The sequence below is a fragment of the Leopardus geoffroyi genome, chromosome D4 (assembly GCF_018350155.1).
Source record: "Leopardus geoffroyi isolate Oge1 chromosome D4, O.geoffroyi_Oge1_pat1.0, whole genome shotgun sequence".
Lineage (NCBI taxonomy): Eukaryota > Metazoa > Chordata > Mammalia > Carnivora > Felidae > Leopardus > Leopardus geoffroyi.
Genome location: NC_059342.1, coordinates 59,490,604 through 59,507,837, shown reverse-complemented (window position 1 = coordinate 59,507,837; position 17,234 = coordinate 59,490,604). Strand labels below are relative to the sequence as shown.

The 17,234-nt window shown below is 37.0% G+C and overlaps 1 protein-coding gene across 3 annotated transcripts in view; it reads right to left on the bottom strand.

The window, feature by feature from the left end:
* The window catches only part of DCAF10 (DDB1 and CUL4 associated factor 10), a 44,853-nt gene that overhangs the window by 6,929 nt on the left and 20,690 nt on the right, over window positions 1-17,234 (bottom strand). For 2 of the 3 annotated variants that reach the window (XM_045469104.1, XM_045469106.1), the window contains exons 3-5: window positions 13,538-13,735; window positions 4,733-4,935; window positions 2,384-2,494 (exon numbers count right to left, since the gene is read on the bottom strand). In XM_045469104.1, the coding sequence (XP_045325060.1) occupies window positions 2,384-2,494; window positions 4,733-4,935; window positions 13,538-13,735 (512 nt within the window). The remainder of the gene's footprint in view (window positions 1-2,383; window positions 2,495-4,732; window positions 4,936-13,537; window positions 13,736-17,234) is intronic. The other variant, XM_045469105.1, reaches the window with a different exon arrangement.

Genomic DNA, 17,234 nt, shown 5'->3' with positions numbered 1-17,234 from the left:
TTCACATACAAGGGGCAGGGAGACCTCGCAGTCATACATATGCCCCGCACTCTGTTATGGCCCCTCACGTCCTTCTGCCCAGCGCCCAATAAAAGTGACTGGTGCACTCAGTCATTACTAACGGGAGTTCTGTCCTCTCCCTCAGGTATGTGGAGAACCACTTTCATACACATTATAAAGAAAGCAGTTTAGAAATTTAATATCCAGAGAAATATTTCCACACTTCTCTACCTGTGGAAGGAGTTGCTTCGAGGATTATGAGCTCCCTCTGTCAGACCCTTTGTAAATTGTTTTTCAAATGCGTTATCTTCTTTAAAAGATTCCCTTTAGATTCCTACAGCATTGATGGAAACCTGTGAAGCTCTAAATTACATTGTTACAACCAAACTATACCCAAATAATGATTTCACATGTGACTGAACTTTAATAACAATTTTAGAAAAAAATAGCTCTTCAAGAATCAATTTTGAGGGGCGCCTGGGTGGCGCAGTCGGTTAAGCGTCCGACTTCAGCCAGGTCACGATCTCGCGGTCCGTGAGTTCGAGCCCCGCGTCGGGCTCTGGGCTGATGGCTCAGAGCCTGGAGCCTGTTTCTGATTCTGTGTCTCCTTCTCTCTCTGCCCCTCCCCCGTTCATGCTCTGTCTCTCTCTGTCCCAAAAATAAATAAACGTTGAAAAAAAAAAAAAAAAAGTTTAAAAAAAAAAAAAAGAATCAATTTTCAAAATCTAACAAATGCAGAAAAGAAACCCATCTAAATAGGTAAGCAGTGGTTTTTGAGCTGTGCTCTTTGGAGGTTCCTGCAGAGCTGGCAAAAGGAGGGAACCACGTGGGGAAGGGGTAGGGAAGACTGGTCAAGGACCTCTTAATTTCACCAGAGTGTCTGCACTTTGTGCTACAATCTACAGCAGATTTCACATCAAAAATAGAGTTCTAGAGGTGCCTGGCTGGCTCGGTTGGTTACCATCTGACTCTTGATCTCGGGCTCCTGAGTTCAAGCCCAACGCTGGGTACAGAGATCACTTTAAAAAAAGAAAAGTTCTAATCCTGAAATGAGTTTGAGAGCCTCCGTTCCATATAGCTACTGTGTCTTGCCAAAGTATGGTGCTAACATATCCTGACGCCCTGAAGACGCAGGATTGCCAACATTCAGAGCACCCTTATGTATGAGCCCCACCTTCTTCTCTGTACTGTGTCTAGGCTCTCTGTACACCGTCTCTTCTCCAGTTGCCAACTTTATATCATGAAACTGCTGTGTGGTTTGGTTTTTGGGGTTACCACTTCAACAAACAACCATGTTAACTATTCTTAAGTTTCTTTTTCTCATGGATGGTTCAATCAATAAAGATTTTTCTCAATGATTATTAAGAGCCTTAGCTTGTTTTCCATAGCCACAGTAGAAGAACAGGTAGAACTGATACAGTAAGTTTCAAATCAAAGGAAAAATATTTCACATCTGGGCATAAATCTCTAAATTTAACAGGAATTTTTAACCTTAAACATCACAGTCTTGAATATGTGGAGAAAAGTAGATAGGCTCTAGGTTTAGGAAGGGCTCTCAAACCATTCTACAAACAAGTAGTCATGCAAAATAATCAAGTATGCAATTATCAAGCATTACCAGGGAGGCTGCCCAGGGAAAACACAAAATAGAGGTCTAATGGATAGTCCCTCCCCTAAAGGTCTAGAAAGAAGCCATGCTCTTCTCCAAAAGGTGACCCAAAATTACAAAAACAAAACCCCCACCTCACATTTGGCCATCGGTCCACAAGGAGGAGGACAAACAAAAAGTGCTGTCACAGCTTAGATGTGAACTGGGATGGAGAGGTAGGTGAAGTCTGCATAGGTAGTAGAAAGCACTTCCCATAGGGGGTGGAAAGAATAGGCTATATAGCTAGTTCTGCCAGAGTGGTGGGAGAAAACTGGCAAAAGCAGAGTGGGGATAGATTGTATCCCACAATCCCTCTAAGGCTATCAGGTGCTGCTCAGATAAAGAAATGGCAGAGCAAAAAGCCTACTGGGCTGGAACCAAGCAATTTTCACAAGCACCTGACAAGTCACTACTTCATATTTATACAGGACCATAACATGCATAATCTCAATTTAATTGCCATAAAAACTTTGATTGCAATCTACATGTCCTACCTACTTTTTCTCCAATTTAGACCAAACTAAGTCCAGTAAATAAAACCAAAGCTCAAATTCCAACAAAGATTTAAGCCCAAGATACTCAACCCTAGAGACTCTGGTTAGACTTTTGAAAATGACTGAGGGACAGAGAATAACCTCTTCTTTATTGGCTTTTGTTTGTATGGATTAAAACTAAACTAAAGAAAGCTATTTGGTAGAATCTGTTGTAAATTATAAAATCCAACTGTTAACCTACCTTCTCTTTGTGAAGCTCGTGACATGTGTTTCTCAGAAGATGAATTAGAATCACTATGATGACAAGGTGAACCAGAAACTCTAGGACCAGATGAACCTGAAGTGGTCAGATCTTGAAAATACAAAAAGCTGACAATAAACTTAGCAAAACTTAATGTCTCTTAACTTTTTAATCATTTAGTTGAAGCATACTGTTAAAGTCCATCTGAAACCTGGCAAGTACATGCCCACTTACAGCTGGCCTATAAGACTGAGGTAGGGAGGGCAGCTCTTTGAAGTGTTCTAAGGCCTGGCCCCTTTCTAAAATCTCTTCTACCGGGGCAGCTGGGGGGCTCAAGTCAGTCGAGCATCCAACTCTTGATTTCAGCTCAGGTCATATTTCACGAACTGTGAGCATGGAACCTGCTTGGGATTCTCTCCCTTGTTCTGACCCTCCCCTGCTCATGCACGCTTTCTCTCTCAAAATAAATAAACATTAAAAAATAAAATCTCAGGGGCACCTGGGTGGCTCAGTTGGTTAAGTGTCCGACTTTGGCTCAGGTCATGATCTCACGGCTTGAGTTCGATCCCTGCGTCAGGTTCTGTGCTGACAGCTTGGAGCCTGGAGCCTGCTTCGGATCCTCTGTCCCTCTCTCTCTCTGCCCCTACCCTGCTCGCTCGCTCTCAAAAATAAAAACATTAGAAAATAATAAAAAATAAAATCTCTTCTACCAATGACTTAAGTGGAATAAAAATGACACACCAAACAAACATAGGAGCATCTTTGGGTTGCCCGTCATTTCTGTAGTAAAATAGAACAAGAAAATTCAATAAACACGAGAACGGAGGAGTTCAACCTGTTTATTTAATCTTAGAATAGAGTCCAAACACCAAGTCCATTACTGAGAACATTAAATGATCCTTCTTAAGCATGCCAAAAAATTCGAAAATCATTCTGGAAATTATGTGAATACTATCTTTGAAATGCAATACAAACTCTATACTGAAATCTGTAGAAAAATCATCAGATGGTTGGGTTTGATGTATTCCTCCAAATAGCAATCTATTTCATCACACTCTTCTAGTGGCCCCACACTTTCATGAAGACTTCTTAATCTAATTCCCTTTGAGGTTATTATCAGAATTAACCTTAGAAGACAAAACATTCTTGGTTTTTGAATTAAAAAAAATACCAACTAGACCTTCTAAAATCACTACTTCTCACTAAGCTGATTACTAATGTTTAACCTAAAAATAAATTTCTGAATGTAAAAGGACTCTACTCACATATTAGGAAATGCCTTGCTTTGCAAATACGTTGGTAAAACTTAAATTTCTACTTTTAGCAGTAAATTGGGCAAATGCAGTATAATGAGGCCTGCATTATCCCAAAGGAATCTTCAAAAGTGGCCCTATATAGACAAGAGAAAGAGTCCAACCATCTGAAGCCAATTTTAAATAGCAATTTAAAAATAAACATTATGTGTTCCAAATGCTTACGTCTGGGTAAACACAAAATTATGTTCCTGGAACAGCCCTCTTCTTCCCAAAGGTGATGAAATATAGTGTCTATCATATAAAATGAAGATGAATTATGATGCATAAGTTTTTCTGAGCCCCAATTTCACTGAAGTCTAATGGAATCAGCAACAGGAAAAATAGGGCTTTAGCAAGAGGGTATTTAGGGGCTGTGAAATAGGATGGCACCAGCTACCTGGGTATGGACATCTTATAGTCTAGGATATAATAGAGGCTTAAAATTCTATATTGAATATATCTTTTTCTTAAGGTTTATTTATTTTTGAGAAAGACAGAGTGCAAGCATGGGAGAAGTAGAGAGAGAAGGAGACTCAGGATCCGAAGCAAGCTCCAGGCTCTGAACTGTCAGCACAGAGCCTGATACAGGGCTAGAACCCATGAACCGCAAGACCATGACCTGAGCCAAAGTCAGATGCTTACCCAACTGAGCCACCCAGGTGCCCCATATATTGAATATATCTTAAAAGCTCTGCTGGGTTCCAGAAGGACTTAAAAAGATTGATACTACCTTGGGCTACCACTAATTTTTGAGGTAGTGATGATTTAGAAATTGATGAAAGATTTCTGGATAGCATAGCTAAAAGGAAGTATTTTTAGAGTTAGCAGTTCTTTGCCCTAGACCATTTGCGATACAGAAGCATGGATTTATGCTATGTCAGAGATTTATATAGGTCATACTTCCTTGGGAAAAAAGCTCTCACTGGGCTTTCCAAAAAATACCTTCTAATTTTCTTCCCTTTCTCCTGCTATCCTTCTCAGAATGGAAACATATGCCATCCCTTTGTGTGAGATTCTTTGGAAAACTTTCTTTGATCAAAAAAGAAAAGCTTACCTGAATTTGATGTAGTTCTTCTTGCTCTCAAAATAGGATAGCTGCCTACTTCTAAAGACTTGGTTAAGTCAAGATCATGCAAAATCAAGAGATATCCAGAGGACGTTGAGATCAACATTTTCGAACAATCTGGTGTTAATCTCATTCTCATGAGAAAACGTGTGTGAAAGAATTTCTTATGTGGACACCCATCTTCTGTACACCTACAGAAGAAATCAAACCAACAAAACCTAGAATTATCATAAATATAACGATTTGGTTGATAGTCATAATTCTGAACATCAAACTAGAACTTACAGTCAATTTGTACTTAGCTTTACGGACATTAACAATTAACAAATTTGGTTGTTTTGCTCATCATTCCTTCTTTCATCTCCAACTTTCCATTTTATTCTTTCTTTCTGAAGTGTGTGTGTGTGTGTATATATATATATATATATATTTTTTTTTAATTTTAATTTTTTCTGAGAGAGTGAGTGAGCAGAGAAGGGGAGAGGGGGAGGGGGAGAGAGAGAATCTTAAGCAGGTTCCACACCCAGCATGGAGCCTGATGTGGGAGTCGAGCTCATGACTGTGAGATCATGACCTGAGCTGAAATCAAGAGTTGGACACTTAACCGAGCCACCCAGGCAACCCCTGAAGTATATATTTTTAGGTAAGACTTTGTTGAGGTAAACTCTCACTTTATGTTGTTCTGAAAATCTGTATTTCCCTCTTTTTGGAGGGTGGGAAGGAGTGGAAGAGACAGGCAGAGGGAGAGAGAGAATCTCAAGCAGGTTCCATGCTCAGTACAGAGTCTGACACAGGGCTTGATCCCACAACCCTGGGATTGTGACCTGAGCCAAAATCAAGAGCTGGACACTCAACCGAACTGAACCACCCAGGCACCCCTACTCTTCTTTTATGATTAAAGATTTAGCTGAGTACACAACTTCAGTTATGTACTCAGTTATGTACTTCAATTCTTTCTGACTACTGGGGATAATATTCCACTGAATTCCGGCTTCCTAACCCTAACCCTGTTGTTATTTGTAGGTGCTATTAGTCAATTGTTTATTTGGATCATATTTCCCCCTTTGGGCTTACCTTCTCTTTGTCTTTGGAGTACTGCAGCTTCACTCTGATATGTCTAAATTTGGATTTCTACTGTATTGGGATTCATTTGACCTTCTAAATTGTAAGATTAATATCCATATATTCTGGGAAATTATCCGTTATTATTCCAGTATTGCCTCTTACCTATTTTCTCTATTCTTTTGGGGCTCCAAATAGATGTTTGAAACATCACATTTGACTCTCCGGGTCTCATAACTGCTCTTTCATGTATTCTATCTCATTTCTGTTGCATTCTGGATAATTTTTCAGTATCTATCTTCCAATCTGTTTTTTTTTTTTTTAAATTTTTTTTTTTTTTCAACGTTTATTTATTTTTGGGACAGAGAGAGACAGAGCATGAACAGGGGAGGGGCAGAGAGAGAGGGAGACACAGAATCGGAAACAGGCTCCAGGCTCTGAGCCATTAGCCCAGAGCCTGACGCGGGGCTCGAACTCCCGGACGGCGAGATCGTGACCTGGCTGAAGTCGGACGCTTAACCGACTGCGCCACCCAGGCGCCCCACCAATCTGTTTTTTAAAGTTGTGTCTAATCTGTGACCTGACCCATCCTGGTTTTTAAAAAGTTTTTCAATTACCGGGGCGCCTGGGTGGGTTAGTCAGTTAAGTGTCTGACTTCAGCTCAGGTCATGATCTCACGGTTCTTGAGTTGAAGCCCCCCTTGGGCTCTCTGCTGTCGGCGCAGGGCCTGCTTTGGATCCTGTCTCCCTTTCTCTCTCTCTGCCCCTCCCCTGCTTGAGCACTTGGCTCTTTCTCTCAAAAATAAGCAAACATTAAAAATTTTTTTCTTAATTACTAAAAACTATATGCTTAAAATTTTTTTAAATGTTTGTTGTAATGATTAGGAACACTACTGATTTTTACATTTTGATCTTAACTCTTGCAATCTTGGTTGGTTAACTCTTACTAATTCTGATAATTTGTCAGAATTTCTAAGGTTTTCTATATAGACCAGGGGTCAGAAAACTGGTCTATGGGCCAAGTCTGGATTATTGCTTGTTTTTGTATAGAAAGTTTGTTGGAACACAGCAATATTCATTTATGTATTGTCTATGGCTGCTCAGAAACCACATAGCACACAAAGCCTAAAATATTTATTGCACAATCCTTTACAGAAAGCTTACCAACCCTTCATACAGACAAATACATCTGTGAATGCTGTTTTTTCAATTGTTCTTTCCAATCCTTATATATTTATTATACTGCACCAAGTAGGACTCTGCCTACAACCACCCCAAAACAATGGTAAACAATAGCAGTAACAGCAGGCATGTTCTTCTTTAAAGCAAGCTCTACATTCAATGTCAGGCTTGAACTCTTGACCCCAAGATCAAGAGTTGCATGCTATACCGACTAAGCCAGCCAGGTTCCCCTACAGAGAAAACCTCTACAAGTTTCACCATTTAAAAATGTCAGGTAGGTTTTCGTGTATACTTTTGAAGAGTTTCCTACTATTTCTAGTTAAGTTTTTAACAGCTTTATTAAGATATAATTTACATGTCATAAAATTCACTCATTTTAAGCTTACAATTAAGTGATTTTTTAGTGGAGTTGTGCAATCATCAAAACAATCCAATTTTAGAACATTTTCTTCATTCTAAAAACCCTACCCTGTCCATTAGCAGTCACTTCCTATTCCTACTCCAAGTTGCAGGGAACCACTAGCCTACTTCTGTCTCTGTAGATCTGCTAATTGTGGACATTTAATAGTAATAGAATGATATAATAAGTTGTCTTTTGGTTTGGCTTTTTTTACTTAGCATAATTTTTTTGAGGTTCATCCATGATGTAGCACATCAGTACTCTGTTCCTTTTCATTACCAAATAGTATTCTACTATATAGATATACTACATTTTGTTTACTCACTTACCAGTTGATAGATATTTGTATTTGTTCCACATGGGGGATATTATGAATAATACTGTTATAAGCATTCATGGACAAATCTTTGTGCGGTGATATGTGTTCGTTTCCCTTGGGTACATACTTAGGAGTGCAATGGCTGGTCAGATGATAACTCTATGTTTAACATTTTAAGAAGCTACCAAACTGCTTTATAAAGTGGTTGAACCATTTTACATCCCTACCAGCAATCTACGAGGATCCAGTTTCTCCACATTCTTATCAATACTTGTTATTGTCTTTTTCAATTAAAGCCATCTTACTGGATGTGAAATGATTTCTCATTTTGGTTGACTTGCATTTTCCTTATGACTAATAATGCTGAACATCTTTTCACATACTTATTAATCATCTGTATATCTTCCTTGGTGAAATGTCTACGTAGATATTTTGCCGATTTTTAAATTGGGTTATTGTGTACATAGAAGTTACAAGAGTTTTTTTATATATTCTGGGCACACATCCTTTATCAGATATATATTCTCTCCCATACTATAGTCTTTCTTTTCACTTTCTTAATGGTGTCATTTGATACACAAAAGTTTTTAATTTTAATGAAGTCCATTTTATCAATTTGTTAAATCACTCATACTTTGGTTTGCAAGAATATTTGCTCCCAAGTTTTCTCCTCTGAGATACATGATTGTAGCTCTTATATTCAGGTTGAAATCCATTTTGAATTGCTTTTTTTTAATGTAAGATAAGGGTCTAAATTCATCTCTTTGCATCTGGATATCCAGTTGCACAGACATCATTTTTTGAAAAGTCTATCCTTTCCTGAACCACTGAATTACCTTGATACCTTTGTTGAAAATCAGCTCATCATAAATGCAATGGTTTATTTCTGGATTCTCAATTCTGTTCCTCATTTATATGCCTGTCCCATGCCAGGAAACACCTTGTCTTGATTGCTATGGCTTTGTAGTAAGTTCTGAAATTGAGAAATGTGAGAGTCGTCCAATTTTGTTCTTTTCAAGGTTGTTTTGGCTATTCTGGGTCATTTGTATTTCCATATAAATTTTAGAATCAGTTTGACAATCTGTCCAAAAAAGGCAGCTGGAATCTTGATAGGGATTGCATTGAATATGATATATTACATTAATTGATTTTTGGATACTAAACCAACCCTGTTTTCCTGGGATAAATTCTACTCAGTTGTGACATATAATCCTTTATACATGATACTATGTTTGATTTGCTAATATTTTGTTGAGGATTTTTCTATTTTCTTCTTTTTGTTTTTGAGGAATATTGGTCTGTAGTTTATTATTCTCATGATGTTTGTGTGGTTTGGTATCAGAGTAATAATACCAGCCTCATAAAATGAGTTGGGAAGTATTCTCTCCTCCTCTATTTTCTCCAAGTTTGTGAAAGACTGGTATTATTTATTCTATAAATGTTTGGTAAAATTCACCAGTGGAGACTTTTGGGACTGGGCTTTCCATTGTGGAAAGATTTTTAAATTACCACTTCAATTTTTAGCTTGCTTTAGGTCTGTAGGTCTATAGATTTTCTATTTGTTTTTGAGTCAATTTAAATAATTTGGGACTCTCTAGGTATTTAAGTTGTCTAATTTGTTGCCATAAAGTTGTTCATTGTATCACTTTATAATCCTTTCAATCTCTGTAAGACTGGTAATAATGGGGGCTCTTGGGTGGCTCAACTGATTAAGCGTCAGACTTTGGCTTAGGTCACAGTCTCACGCCTTGTGAGTTCAAGCCTCCCTTTAGGCTCTGTGCTGACAGCTCAGAGCCTGGAGCCTGCTTCAGATTCTGTGTCTCCTTCTCTCTCTGCCCCTCCCCTGCTCGCTCACTCTTGCTCTCACTCTCTCTCTCTCTCAAAAATAAACATTAAAAAAAATTATTTTTTAAAGACTGGTAATAATGTCCCCTCTTTGTTTTTAATTATGAACGAATGTTGAATTTGATTCCTTGATGAAAACAATCATATGGACTTTTGGTTTAACCTGTTAATGTGATAAATTAATAGAATTTTAATATAACTTCTATTGATAGATTTAAGATTGTAAGTAATCTACACCCAACGTGGGGCTCGAACTCATGACCCCAAGATCAAGAGTCACATGCTCTATTAAGTCAGCCAGGCGCCCTGGATATATCTTTTGATGCCTTGAATAAACCAAACTTGGCCATGATATTTTGATTAATAACTTACAGGATTCAGTTTCCTTTTGTTTAGAATATTTGCATCTACATTCACATTGCAGACTGACCTTTCAATTTTTTTCTTCTAATATTATCTTTGTTGGGTTTAGGTATTAAGGTCACTCTAACTTCATACATGAGGTAAGGAGAATTCCCCCTTTTTCTGGAATTTGAACAACTTAATAAAATTGAAGTGTTCTGTTTCCTATATAATCTGGTAGAAGTCACCTGTAAAACTGACAGGCCTGCTGTTTTATTAGACAGATTTTAATTGATACTTTCTATTTCTTTAATGGCTATAGCAGAGGCAATATTCAGAATATTTAAATAACCAGCAATGCAAAAAACTAGCCAGTCAGAATTGATGTGGTTGGCAGTGTTGGAACTGGGTCTGGGAATTACTTTACTGTAATATCCTAAAACTCCCATCCGCAAAAGGTACCTCTCAGCAGTCTGTAAACCAGGGTTTGACTCTTGGCTTATATTTTACTGTCTTAATGACAGTCATGTGGGCAAGTTACCCAACGTCTCTGACTTTGTGGTTTCCTTAGCTTTAAAATGGGATAGTAATAGTTATCTAACTCATGAGGCTGTTCTCAGAATTAAATGAGATGCTGAACAACCCCCACCCCAAAGGGGGAGAGGTGTTTTAAGGGGGACTTTAGCTACTAGATCATAGAGAGATCTTGAGGGAAGTGTCCCCAAAAGGGCCTGGGTAACCAGAAGGTGACAGGATTTGACCACCTGGGGATGATTCAGGATAGTGGCTATTTATCATTTAATACAGAAGAAGTTTAATATTTTAACAACTACTTCAGATAAATCAGTACATATTGGTTAAATAATCAGTCCAGGTGATAGGTCTATTTCAGGTTTTCTATTTCTCTTGATCAGTTTTGCTAAGGATTTTGAGTAAACTGTCTACTTCATCAAAGTTTTCAAGTATACTGGCATAAAGGTGAACTTATTATCTTACTGTATACTTTTTATTGTCTCCTTTTTTTATGGTTAAGATTATCTTTTGTCTGATTTCTCTTAACGAATCTTACCAGATAATTGCAATTTCAACTGGCTTTTTCAAAACACAGGCTTTAATTTCTTTTATCATTTCCATAATCTACTTTAATTGGGTTTACTCTTTTTAATCTTTTCCCAGTTGTTTTTTAAATTTTTTTTAATGTTTATTTATTTTTGAGACAGACAGAGCATGAAGGGGGAGGGTCAGAGAGAGAGGGAGACACAGAATCCAAAGCAGGCTCCAGGCTCTGAGCTGTCAGCACAGAGCCCGACGCAGGTCTCGAACTCACAAAACGTGAGATCGTGACCTGAGCCGAAGTCAGAGGCTCAACCGACTGAGCCACCCAGGTGCCCTTCAGTTTTTTTGATAAAATGCTTAGTTCACTAATTTTTAGTTTACTGATTTCACTAATAATTTCTTCTTCAATCCATGAATTATTTAGGAAATGAGTTTATAAACCCAAATATGGGAATTTATAGTTACCTCTGTTAATTAAACTATACTGAGGTCAGGGAAAATCATTTGTGTGATAACAAATCTCTGATACTGGTTGAAACTTACTTTGTAGTCCGGTACATGCTCTCCTTTTGTACATGTTCTGAGTTTGCTTCAGAGGATGTATTCACTATGTGTTGGGAGAATTCTAAATATGCCTAATAAATCAAGTTTATTAACAGTAAAATCTCCTATGGTCTTTTTAACTTTTTGGCCTATTTTATCTATTAGTAAATGAGAGTGGCTTAATATTTTCCACTGATACGGGAAATATTTTTTTTTATAATCTGTCCATTTTTGCTTTTTATGGTTTGAAGCTATGTTTATTAGATACATATAAGAATTTTATATTCCAGTGAAATAAACCTTTTAATTAATATAGTACCTTTTTTATCACTAATTATGCTTTATGCCCTAAACTCTCTTTTGTCTGCTATCAATGGAGATGTAACTGTTTTCCTTTGATTTGAATTTGCCTGTTATTTTTTCCCCATCCTTTTACTTTCAGATTTTTTCATTGGTATGTTTTAGGTGTGTCCCTTACAAAGAACATATAGTTTGGTTTTCTTTTTTAATCCAATCTAACCCCATCTGTCTTTTAAATGGCTACTTTAGTTCATATATATTTATTGCAATTATTGATATTTGGATTATCTGCCTACCATATTTTTGTGCTTCATGGTTTACCTGTATTTTTTTAATGATTTCCCCTCCCTTCTCTGCCTCTATTGGATTGATCATGTTTTAATAGCTTTTGTCCACTAATTTAGAAGTTACCATTCATATTCCTATTCAAGTTTTATTTCTAAATTTAAAAAATAAATTTTAACAGTTATGTGTGTCTCAAAGATAATCTATATATCCTTTGCTGAAACAGTATGCATAGTTACAAATCTTTAAAAATATCCCATCTTGGGGCACCTGGGTGGCTCAGTCAGTTATGCGTCCGACTTCAACTTAGGTCATGATCTCGCTGTTTCTGAGTTGGAGCCCCATGTCAGGCTCTGTGCTGACAGCTCAGAGCCGGGAGCCTGTTTCAGATTCTGTGTCTCCCTCTCTCTCTGCCCCTCCCCTTCTTGTGTACTCTCTCTCGCTCTCTCTCAAAAATAAACATTAAAAAAAATATATCCCCTGTCTTTTTACATATGACCTCTGAAAAGAATATTTCAGAAATGGTCCTGTATATCACTGTATTGTCATTTCACCACAGCTAGCAACAGGTATATTTAAAAATTTTTTTTTAATGTTTATTTTTTGAGAGACAGACAGAGCATGAGCAGGGGAGGAGCAGACAGAGAGGGAGACACAGAATCAGAAGCAGGCTCCAGGCTCCGAGCTGTCAGCACAGAGCTGGATGTGGGGCCTGAATTCATGAACTGTGAGATCATGACCCAAGCCGAAGTCGGGCGCTTAACCAAATGAGCCACCCAGGTGCCCCAGCAATAGGTATATTCTAATCATTTCTCAAATTTCAACTCTTTAAATGGTCAATTTCTCTATAAGGAGACATTGAAGTATTTCACAACAGAGGCATTACTGACACTGTAGATTATTAGTTGACTGTGTAAACTGTCCCATGCAGGATGTTTAGAAACTCAGATCCCTGCTGATTAAACGCCAGTAGAAATCCTCTCTTCTCCCATATTAACAACTAAAACTGCATGATACATTTACTTCCAAACATCCCCCTATGGATCGGTACCACTCCAAATGAGAAAGTACTCTTTGATGCATGAAAAACAAGTACAAAAGTTAAAAAATAAATAGATTTAGAATCAAAGGACCAAAGAATGAAAAACATTTCTGTTCCATAGAGAAAATAATATTTTTCCTTAAAGTCCTTAAATTTAGGAAACTCAACTTGTAAACCAGTTTTCATCATTAACTATACTACTTGGTCTCCTTTCCATATAATTTTCTCCAAATTTTTTACTTGCAATATATGACTAAGTGCAAGTAACAAAAGATGGAATCATTTTTTGATTGTTTTTCCCAAAGGCAGGTTCTTCCTCCTTAAAGATACAGAAAAGCTAAGACAAATCTCTGAATTTAGTTACCATCTTAAACAAATTTTTTGTTCACAATCCTAACATGGTCTCCCATTCACAAACCTGTTGGTGTCCCAAATAATGACATTTCCATCAAATCCTGATGTTACTAAGAGTCTTGTATTAGTATCATATTCGATGTTCTTCACCCAGCTAGTGTGACCATGTAAAGTGCATACTTTGGTGTTCAATTTTCTCAGATCCCACAGTGCTATTGTAGTGTCATCAGAGCAGGTAGCAAACAGCCGGTTATCAAGAAATCTACAAAGCAGAAAAGAAAAACTGGTTTATTTAATCTCTTGTTAAAGAAAATTTGAGAAATAGTCTCTATATACCTAATCAAGAAAACAAACAAAAAAAGGACTACAAACTTACTGTATAAACCCAGTGATTCTGATATACAATAAACAGTAAGCAGAATTCATATAATCACAAGGAAAGATACTATGACTTAATGAGGACCACAATGCAACTTTATCCATTTGCTTTGTATTATTGATTTTTATTTGGAAATGGAAATAGGGGTGGGTGTTTGGAGAACAGTGCTAAAGAGCAAGAACTTTAGAATCTGTATAATAGGAAACACAAACGGTGAGAGACAATAGGAGACAGAGATTTTAAAGACTTGATTGCAGAGCGAGATATGTTAAGCTGTAAAGGTTCATAATTGTAACAAATATTTACTCTGCTACAAGTAATGTCTTCCTGTTTAGAAGACATTTACATACAAAAATTACTGTTAAAATGCCATGTTTTTAATCTATTAATTCAAAGAAAGGCATTCCCCAAATAATCATACTTAGCAACATTAGAACCAGTTAAGATTACAGGGTAGATAATTAAAATACAAAGTGCCAGGTACATAACAAGCACTTACAAATATTTATTATTAGTGATTGAGATAGGAGTTCACTTTCAAGTTCATAATTCAAACTTTTTATTATTTTACACTGATTTCTCAATCCTTAGAATATATTTTATACAAATACTTAAAAAATAACAAATCTACCAATCACCCTTGAATTTCTGCCTAATTCAACATTAGGATGCCCTAGCTATGCTGTTACATAAAATTCCCTAATGTCTTACAGAAATAAGAAATGAATTCTGGAGCTTCTTTCAAGATAAAATTATACGTAATTATTTTTTATCAGAAATCAACCCCAGTAACCACAAATATCATAACGACCTTCCTAAAATTTAACATGGTTTTAGAATTCCAGAATTTTGTACAAGCTGTGTCTACTACTTGAAACCACCTTCCTCCTACCCCTTGACCTGGCTAACGCTTGCTTTCTTTTTATTCGGCTAATTCCTCCAGGAAGACTTATCTCACTATCCAGCCTGGGGTAGATTCACCAATCTTCTAATCTCCCAAAGTACTCTATAAGTCTATCATAACATTTAATATTACAGTGTAAGGAATAATTTCATAAGGCTATAAATTCCTTGAAGGCAGGAGAACTGTCTGCACAGTTCATTGTTAGATCTGCAGTACCCAACACACAAAGTGCCAGGTACATAACAAGCACTTACAAATATTTATTATTAGTGATTGAGATAGGAGTTCACTGCCTAGTGGAGAAGAAATTATAAATAATTATACAAAATAATTGTGTGGAATAAGCAAAGAAAAGGGTAGTTAGGAAAGACCTCCTGGTAGTGTCATTTGAACCAACTTTAAAAGATGAGCAGGCAGGGGCACCTGGGTGGCTCAGTCTGTTAAGTGGCTGACTCTTGATTTTGGCTCAGATCAGATCTTATGGTTCCTACAATCAAGCCCCACACTGGATTCCCCCCCCGCCCCACTTCTGCCTCTCCCTCATTCATGTTCTCTCTCTCAAAGATAAAATAAATAAATAAATAACATGAGCAGACACTCCCTAAGTGGCCAAAGGGGTAAGCAAAAGTAAAGAGGCATGTGGAGGGATGGTATACTCTGAGAGGCAACGGCAGTTAGAGTGTTGTGTGCGGCAAAGTAGATATAAATAGAGAATATATCATGGATTTATTCTATAGCGATTCCCAATATTTTTATATTATAAATACATGCCTGTTGGAAATATCTTTTTAAATGGAAAAAATCCACCATAAAAATAACTACAGTTATTGATATGTAGCCTAATTCTTATATTGCAAGCCTAATATCATAATTATTTTGCCATGTTATTAAAGATTGACAAAATCTTTTTTTTTTTTTTAATGTTTATGTATTTTGAGAGAGAGAGAGAGAGAGAGAGAGAGAGAGTGCAAGCAGAGGAGGGGCAGAGAGAGGGAGAGAGACAATTCTAAGCAGGCTCCACGCTGTCAGCACAGAGCCCAACATGGGGCCCAATCCCACAAACCACGAAATCACGACTAGAGCCAAAATCAAGAGTCCGACACTCAACCAACTGAGCCACCCAGGCAGCCCAACAAAATCATTCTTAATGGCTGAATAGATTCACTGTATGAATGAACCATAATATTTTTTTTTTATAAATGATACATCATCCTTGGTTTTATTTATTTTTAAATATTTATTTATTTTGAGAGAGTGAAAGGGTGAGCAGCAGAGGGGGAGACAGAGACAAAGAGAGAGAATCCCAAAGCAGGCTCTGCACTGTTATTGCAGAGACCACTGTGGGGCTCAATCTCATGAACCGTGAGATCATGACCTAAGCTGAACCGATGGACCCACCAGCACCACCACCCCCCCCCCCCCCACCGTTTTCTTTCTTAAAAACTAATAGGGGCACCTGGGTGGCTCATCAGTTAAGCGTCCCACTTTGGCTCAGGTGATGATCTTGCAGTTCGTAGTTCAAGCCCCACATCAGGCTCTGTGCTGAGCTGACAGCTCAGAGCCTGGAGCCTGCTTCTGATTCTTACTCTCTCTCTGCCCCTCCCCAACTTGTGCTCTTTCTCCCTCTCTCAAAAAAATAAACCTTAAAAATTTTTTTTAAAACAAGCAACTGTTGAATGTTTACATTGCTTCCAGTTTTTTCCATCTGTTCAGTGATGAACATCCCAACAGCTGAATATTAATCACATCCTTAGTTATTTTTCTAAGTACATTCCCAGAAGTTTTATTGTTAAATAAAAAAGGATTTTAAAAAATATAAGGGTTTTTTGATACACACAGCCAAACTGTCCTCTGTAGTTCCACCAGCAGTCAGGGGTATCCATTTCTCTAATTTTTTAATTCTCTTAAATGCCAGGAAAAAAAAAATATCTAAATTGAAACTTATTTTTAGTAAAGTAAAACATTTTTCATACTAATTGGAAGATTATATTTCTCCTGTGAATTGCTATTCATGTTCCTTGCTGATTTTCCTATTGCTGTATTATTTTTATTACCAAGTTATAAATTCTCTATAGTAACGATAATATAGCTCAGTTTTTCAAAGATAGTATGTTGAATATTTTTTGCACATATACTTCTTTGAATTTCATAGCATTTTATTTTTTTAAGTAGGCTCTATGCCCAACATGACCCTGAGATCAAGAGTTGCACAGTCTACCAACTGAAGTCAGTCAGGTGCCCCGCCACATATGCATCTGTCCTTCTATGTGATTTATATATTTTCTTATTATATCAAAATTTTAGTGATTATATTATCAAGTTTATTTTTCTCCTATGGTTTTATCTTTACTGATTAGGCTTTTTAAAATAAAAATATTTTAATGACTTCCTGACAGGAATTATATGATTGAAAAACATACACAATGACAAAAGGCTAATGGAGAATCAAACTTTTAAAATAAATTGATCATCAACATA